At 38.2% G+C, this 8,303-nt stretch overlaps 1 protein-coding gene across 1 annotated transcript; it reads right to left on the bottom strand.

Moving 5' to 3' along the window:
* Positions 1-3,309: 3,309 nt before the first annotated feature.
* FGF21 (fibroblast growth factor 21) lies at positions 3,310-7,908 on the bottom strand. The gene is made up of 3 exons (XM_069948216.1): positions 7,443-7,908; positions 6,210-6,313; positions 3,310-4,670 (listed from the first exon to the last, which is right to left on the bottom strand). The coding sequence occupies exons 1-3, from the start codon at positions 7,708-7,710 to the stop codon at positions 4,377-4,379; spliced, it is 666 nt and encodes a 221-aa protein (XP_069804317.1). The 5' UTR covers positions 7,711-7,908; the 3' UTR covers positions 3,310-4,376.
* Positions 7,909-8,303: the final 395 nt, after the last annotated feature.

Raw genomic sequence — 8,303 nt, forward strand, 5'->3', positions numbered from 1 at the left:
TAATCTAGTTAAGAGGGCAGAAGGCATTTGGGCAAGGAATGTCAGGGAGGCAGAAATAGGTGGCCCTTTAAAACCCAGGAAGTGAGCAGCAGAGAACGGGAGATGCAAGGATGTCAGTGGACACCAGTGGACCTAGGACAAGCGAGGAGTATGGTGGAGGGGCATGCAGGACTCAGCCTGAGGCAATGAGCAGTACAGGCAGGACCAAGACTAGGGAAGTGGTGGTGGTATGTATCCGAACGCTGCTGGGTGCCATTACTTTGGTACTCAATTTCCAGGTGACAGGTCCAGTTTTAAGATGTTCCACAGACTTGAAAGGGAAAGGGGTCCTTCAATGTAATAAAAAAATAAAATACTGCCTTCTCTGTGAGTAAAATAGCAAAAATAAACTATATTCACCTTACTCAGTGCAGTGACAGAGCTCCGATCCTTCCCAGTGTTTCTGTTTCCCCAATGACACATTTTCCTAGCTGACATTCTGAACACACTACCGCCAATAACTGAGGAAACAGTGGACTCTGAATGTCAAAAGCAGAGCAGGGAAATAGCATCATCAGGTAACCGGAGGCACTGGGGAGGACAGAAGTACCAGAGCTGGATTGGAGGACACTAATTTTTAAATGTCCGTATTCTCCAAACAGTGGCCCATTGTCACTTTCATGTGGGTGCATGACAGAAACAGCCTAGTGAGAGTTTCCCTTACTTCTAAGTGACTCGAATTGCAGTTGTCATGCACATGACGCATGAAGAAAGTGCCATGGGACCACCTACTGACATTTATGGGGGTTACAGTCTTGGGCCTGTACTGAGTACCAAGAGGGGGTGATACATTAATTGTATTAGGGGTGGTTGGAGAATTTATTAGTGTTAAGAGTAACATTGATTATTATGTGGGTGGTGACACTTTTTTTTGGGTGACAGATTATTTGACATATATAACTGCACTGTGGAAAGAGGCATAAAAAGCTGGAGGGGGGGGGGGTTTGCAGAAACATAAAAAAGAAGTAAACTTACCTATCTTTATGCCCCTTAACGCTGCTCCTGGGTCCAGCTGACAATTGCTGGCTTCCTGCAGCTCTTCCAGCTACACTATCATGTAACCGGCTGAGTGATTGCTGGGATGTGACGTTGTAGATGGAAGAGCCAAGTACGTGACATACCCAGATTCCAGTAGAAGATTGACATCCGGCGGCCATTAGCGGGACCCGGGAGCAGTGCTGAAGAGGCATAGGAACAGGTAAGTATATATTGTTTATTAATTATTTAAATGATGGCATGCAACATTAGGGAGATGCTGATTTGCATAATTATACAATTATTAATTGAGTAGAGAATATTAAATGAGCATTATAGCAATATTAAACAAACATATATTTAAATTGTATGTGTCTGTATGTACTGTCACACACTGCACCCACTAAATATAATACTGTCACACACTGCACACACTAAATATAATACTGCCACACACTGCACACACTAAATATGATACTTTCACACACACTGCACCAATGAAATATAATTCTGCCACACAATGCACCCACTAAATATAATACTACCACGCACTGCGTCTTCTCCGTATAATACTGCCACACACTGCACAAACCAATTATAATACTGCCACACAATACACCTACTATGTATGATACTGTCACACACTGCACCCTCTGCTCATAAAACTTCCACACACTGAATACACTAAATATAATACTGCCACACACTGCACCAACAAAATATAATACTGCCAGACACTGAACCCACTAAGTATAAAACTGCCACACTCTGCGTCTTCTCTGTATAATACTGCCACACACTGCACTCACTAAGTATAATACTGTCACACTGCACCCTCTGAGTATAATACTGCCACACACTTTGCCTTCTGAATTTAATAATGGTACACTCTGTAAGTGCTTAAAACATAGACAAATTTTCACATTGAATCAATGATTAGAGCCGTCTGCATATTGTCTAATGGAATTCTCACCAAAGGATTGGTAGATTGGTAAGTAATAGATCCAGGCCTCACATTTACCACCGCCATACTAGACCTGACTAATGCTACCATACTGTGACTAGGTAACACCACCATACCGTACCTGACTAATGCCACCATACTGTGAATGGATAACACCGCCATACCAGAACTGAACAGTGGGAGACAAAAATAAAAATAAAAACAAACAAAAAGTTGTTTCCTTCCTGCCCTAGGCACCGGACCACGGGTGCCTAGTGGTAAATACGGCCCTGATGCTGACAGCTTTGTATATGTGCTCCAGGCTGTGATGGACTGTAAGTCTGGGGTATTTGGTTGGACTTTCTTGACTAGGTATTTAATATTGTCCTGGGTCATCAACAGCCGTGACGTATTTCATTCGTTTATATTGTACTTTCCATTCTTTTCATTCCGAGTATTCATGTTTTGTGCTGATTTTTGAGAACATCATATGTAAAGTTAAACTGTGATTAAATTTTTTTTGTGTTTTTGTGCTATCTTAAAGCGATACTGCAAACACCAACCCACTGCCCAAACCATTGGTATCATACATGTGATAAAAGTAAATCCTCCCCAGCGGTGTCTTTTAAAATGTGCTCAATGTCTTGGTTAGGATAAAAAATGGACTTTTAATCTGCAGCAGCCAAGTCAATGAGGTGGGGCCTAGAGCGTCTGTGCCCTAGGTCTGCGATGCCTCTGCTTCCTTCTTCCCCACCCTCCTTGTCATTAAGAACGCCTCTGGGATTTCTCCTATTCATCACTTGTTTAAACAGTGCCATACCTTGTTGACTAAATTAAACGATAATTTTTACCCTTACCAAGAACCAAGACACCAGGAACATTTTAAAAGACATGAACAGGAAAGACTTAGTCTCACTAAATAGACCATTCCAGTGGTTAGTGGCGGTGGGTTGGTGAATAAAGTATCGCTTTAATGTGCAAGTGTCTGTGTGTGTGTGTGTGTGTGTGTGGGGGGGTCATGACATTTCATAGCCGATTCTAAGAATACGTCACTATAAATCTGTAGTCAGATACAAATTATGCCCAAAACTGTTTTGTTACAAGCAGCACAAAGTCCTTGTCTAGCGCATATTGTTTTGTTCTCTTCATTATGTTTTGTGTTCATTTTGTGTTCAATATCAAAACAGTAGCAGAGTCTCTCAGAGTTACTTGACCTTAGTCCTAATTCCTGCTATAAGTATGAAAGGAAACATAAATGGTTTGATAAATACATTGTTTATTTAAATAAATAACAATATATGTACATTATGAAAAAATAAATAAAACTTTAAAAAATACATATTATTGTAAACTGTAAATAAATAAATAGGATAAATAAATAAAATAGAACATACCATAGTATTAACACCGGAGTCACCTAAAGTCAGTAGAAAATGGAGACAATACAGTACTGGCAGACTGTAAATGCCCATGGTTCACAATAAATTTCTGTAAGGCCATCTGTACCATGAACCCCTTTGACTTTCTTCACATATGGCAAATTTATCACACAAAAAAATCTGTAACTGAAGCAATGCATCCTATACATCTGAATGGGGTATGTGGGCAAGTTCAGGTTCACACAGAGCAGTTTGTTGCAGTTTTGATGCCTGTTTAAGGTAATGCAAACGAAAGACATGTACCCCGCTTGTTTAAGCCCAATACTGGATTTGGCTGGATAAAAAATGCATCAAAAAGCCAATAAAACTGCATTGTATAAACAAGGCTGTAGAGTGAGCCAGCGTGCAGATAGCACAGGTTACTGTGGCAAAGGTCATGTTTCATGGAGTGATGCATACAATGCATTTATACAACGAAAAGTTAGACTAAAGAAGATGTGCAAATCTTCTATATACATAAATAGAATAGAAATAGCATACCATATACCAACTGGATAAATTAAGATATTTACTTGTTCTACTAAAATTAACCTATGTATAGCTTATCTTCCTGTGCCAAGCCTATTTAGAATAGGTATCCCCAAAATATCAGCACTGGATACGAACAAGTCAGGATAAAGAGGCTTGGAGTAAAATGTGAACCCTAAAAATGAAGCAACAGTTAAAAATGCAAATAGTTCTGCCATATCCCCCTCATACTCCAATGGCATGAATAGGAGAAGTATATAATATACAAGTTAAAGAACAGTCAGCAATCTCGCATTATGGGGTCTTTGCAATGGTTAATATTTGACCCATCATTGGATGGAAATGACAATGTCTTTTGCATAACAGTCATCTATGTTCTCAGACTTCGGTTCTCGTTCTCCTCTTGCCTTGAGACCTGGTAATGTTTTTGTGCATTTGCACACATTAAGGTCAATGGAGTAGCCATCTTTATGATGCAAGCAATATTTCCTTTGGAGAAGTGTCTCTTCTAATTAGGAATCCAAACTTGGACTGAAAATGCCGGACTTGTCAATCATACTTAGGGGATCTTCTATATCCAAGAAGCTTCCAGGATGGTGATCATATGAATGATCTACTGCATACAAGGATTCCAAAGGAATGGAGCTCTCCAATGGCATGAAACGCACCAGCTGTTTGCCATGTTGGTGCCCTCCTCTGGTTGGAGTAAGAGTGAGCGGAGCAGGATGTTTTTCTGAGTAATACAAGTTGTATCCATCCTTTAGTGGCACCTCACGGAAATTGCAGTCATCTTCTTTATAAACCATCTGTTAATTAATAAAAATAGCAATATATTACTTAAAATTGAATAAGGATATACACTTAAATCTCTTTGAGACAAGCAACAAAAACAGAATAAAATGGTCTTTTAGAAGTGCGTTACTGTCAGAAAAGATGACCAGTATGTACTGTATAGGGGCGGAAGTGAAAACTGTATTAATATTTTGTTGGCTGGTAACTATAGACTACATAACATTTGTTTGGTATCTCATCGCTCCATTTATTCGCTCTAAATAGGGGCAACCAAAAATATTATCCTAATAGTTCTCTCTTATCTAAACATATAATACAAATACAATAACTAGAGTATATAGTCCTGTAGGATTGGATAGGATACAAATGTATAAACAGTTTTATCGGTAAGATTGTTGCAGCCAATCAGCCAGCGTTTTCCAGCTCCTCAGCTGATTACGGACACTTTTGCATGGGCCAATTATCGGCCAAATAAGCGTTTCTAGCAATGCTTGTTGCTGATCTACCCAGAAAAAGGGGCCCTTAGGCTGGGGTCACACTGCGTTTTTGTAATCCGTTTTGGATGGAAAAATGTATCCATTTGGATCAGTTTTTTCATTATAAGGCTGGGTTCACACTCAGTATATTTCAGGCAGTATTTGGTCCTCATGTCAGGTCCTCATAGCAACCAAATCCAGGAGTGGATTACAAACACAGAAAGGATCTGTTCACACAATGATGAAATTGATTTGATGGCCGCCATTTAATGGCAAATATTTGCTGTTATTTTAAAACAACGGCTGTTATATTGAAATAATGGCAGTTATTTACTGTTATATGGCGGCCATCCACTCAGTTTCAACATTGTGTGAACAGATCCTTTCTGTGTTTTTAATCCACTCCTGGTTTTGATTGCAATACTGACTGAAATATACATATACTGACTGAAATATACGTTGTGTGAACGCAGCCTATGGCTGGGTTCACACACAGTATATTTCAGACAGTATTTGGTCCTCATGTCAGGTCCTCATAGCAACCAAAACCAGGAGTGGATTAAAAACACAGAAAGGCTCTGTTCACACAATGGTGAAATTAAATGGATGGTCGTCATATAACCGTAAATAACTGCCATTATTTCAATATAACAGCCGTTGTTTTAAGATAACAGCACATATTTGCCATTAAATTACGTCCATCCACTCATTTACAACATTATGTGAACAGAGCCTTTCTGTGTTTTCAATCCACTCCTGGTTTTGGTTGCTATGAGGACCAAATACTGCCTGAAATATACTGTGTGTGAACCCAGCCTAAAAAAAAGGATCAAAACGGACACAAAAAATGTAGTCAACCTCGGTTTTGTGTCTGTTAAAATAAACAAATCCGTTTTGATCCGTTCTTTTTATAATGGAAGCCAATAGAAAAACAGATCAAAACGGATGTGCACAAATACATCTGTTTTTTTCATCTGTTTTTTAACCATTTGCAAAAAACAGATGAAAAAAAAACGATTGCCAAAACGTAGTGTGAACCCAGCCTTACTTTAAACTTTCCCCAGATCTGACACGTACCGATCCATACAAGTGATGTCTGGAGTCCATGCACAGATAACGTGTTGTTTTCATTCCTCGAATCACCAAGATACTTGGTTTTACTGCTTTGATTTCCAGCAAACCTGAAGGACAAAATATTATATTAGTTCTGAAAATAGGGCAGATTAGAAAAGACAGGTTTGATCTAATAATTACCATACAGATACAATTTTTTATGTAATAACAACGTATAAAAACTGGCAATGCCCAAAAATAAACCCTCTGTGAGCGTGTAACCACGGTTACAGTCACCTGTGTGGTCGCAGCACAACTCCACTCACTTGTATGAGTGAAGGAGTGGCACAACCTGGCATCACTGTGTAGCCCCAACCTTGCACAGAACATGGCTACATACCATTGATGACTAAATATCCATTTATGATTGTAAATCTACTATAATTCATAAAAGTTTCAGCATATCTCTTCTCTAGCTATACTTTAACTAATTCACGTGACTTGCTCTTTTATGAACTTGAGAGGTGTGTTATGTAATGTGTCTGATGTAATGCTGATGATATAGCAAACAGTACCATAAATGCCCACAAATATTATCTATAGCACACATGAAGGGTCACCCAAGCACAAGGGTGAACAATGACCTTTGAACTTTTCCTGACTTGCTTTAGAGAAGTTTGATTTCTGACCGAATTAGCATATTCTATATCTTATTGAAATGGCATATACATATATGGGGTTGATATGTCTTTTTAACTGGCTTTTATTGATAGGTGAGATCATTTTACTGCCTTGATGTTTCACTGGATTTTCCCTTTTTTTTCTGTGTTTAATATTTTACAGACTTTTTTTTTTTTTTTACAAGAAAAAAAAAAGTTTAGAGTCAAATATCTAAATCACAGAAGGAGGTCAAATCATGACTGCAGAGTCATCATGAGCACCGAAAAAATTCCAGCTTGATTGGATTTACTCCAGTATATTCATGGGGGGCCAATAAGCTAAGCTATAGGGAATTGTTTCACAGAATCTTACACTGGAGCTGGAAGTCACAGGTGACAAAATAATATTTAATTACTTTAAATTTTCATTATTATTAGCAAGAAATGATCACTGGTGACCACTATCTGTGCTGTATGACATGGGAGTATGACATTGGGCATATAATTACATTTACACCTGGTAATTCTTAATAAAGAGAGGCTAAAAAAACCATGAACATAGAAGTTATAACATAAAGATAGAGATCCATATACTTACTATATACATTCTTTTCCTTGGTGCCACTGACTTCTCCTTCAGGAGTGATCTGGAGATGCAGATGTGTGTGCTCATTATCTGCATAGAGATGTCTTAGTCGTACCTGGTCTGCATAGCCAAGAATTGGACTGTTGTCTCTAATAGGGCTAGAGCTAGAGCTTTTAGAGCTAAAAAGAGCTAACACAATTAGATAAAATAGCCCCTTTACTAAAATCCCTTGTTTTGAGGCAAATCGCTGTTCTTTCCTTATATTTATGTAGTATTCCATACTAATAAATTTACTCTTAAATAATTGTAAAAGAAACAATTGTATTTCTAAGATGAAAAGGTAAAAATATAAATAGTATAAAAATATAATTTTTTGTGTTTATCCAATAAAAAAATAAAAAGTTAAATAAATATCCTTGTAATAAAGTTTCATAAAACACCTATGGAGAAAAAAAAAAAAATGTCTTCACCCTAAGAATACCTAGTTCTTAGTTAGCCTCACTTTCTAATGACAAAAATGAAGGAGAGGAGACCTATTTATACTCTGGTCTTTAACCCTTATCACCAGCAATTTGTGAGTTTTTTTTTCCAGATTTGCCACCCCTCCAGATCTGAGTCACTGAGCACGAGGAGTTCACTTAAAGCAGAATGGGTTATTTACTTTCTTGATAGCCGGGGGAAGCACGTTACAGTAAACATTTTTTTCATGTTTCCGACCAGAGATCACCGGGGCTGGGGTTAAAAAAAAATGATGCAACATTGAATGGTGATATAAACTGTTTGGGGAGAAAGAAAGGAGGAGGGATCAGTAGCTCACCCATTAACCCTTGTCCTGTAGAAAAACTTTTTTTTCAACTTTCCTCAGTGTACAAG

The sequence above is a fragment of the Dendropsophus ebraccatus genome, chromosome 12 (assembly GCF_027789765.1).
Source record: "Dendropsophus ebraccatus isolate aDenEbr1 chromosome 12, aDenEbr1.pat, whole genome shotgun sequence".
Classification (NCBI taxonomy): domain Eukaryota; kingdom Metazoa; phylum Chordata; class Amphibia; order Anura; family Hylidae; genus Dendropsophus; species Dendropsophus ebraccatus.

What these genes read in the sequence shown, in the direction of transcription:
- FGF21 (XM_069948216.1), bottom strand. Translation starts at nt 7,710, where the DNA reads ATGGAATACTACATAAATATAAGGAAAGAACAGCGATTTGCCTCAAAA. An exon ending in CAAGGAAAAGAATGTATATA is followed by an intron (nt 6,314 to 7,442) that starts GTAAGTATATGG and finishes TTTGTCCTTCAG; the next exon opens with GTTTGCTGGAAATCAAAGCA. An exon ending in GACATCACTTGTATGGATCG is followed by an intron (nt 4,671 to 6,209) that starts GTACGTGTCAGA and finishes ATTAATTAACAG; the next exon opens with ATGGTTTATAAAGAAGATGA.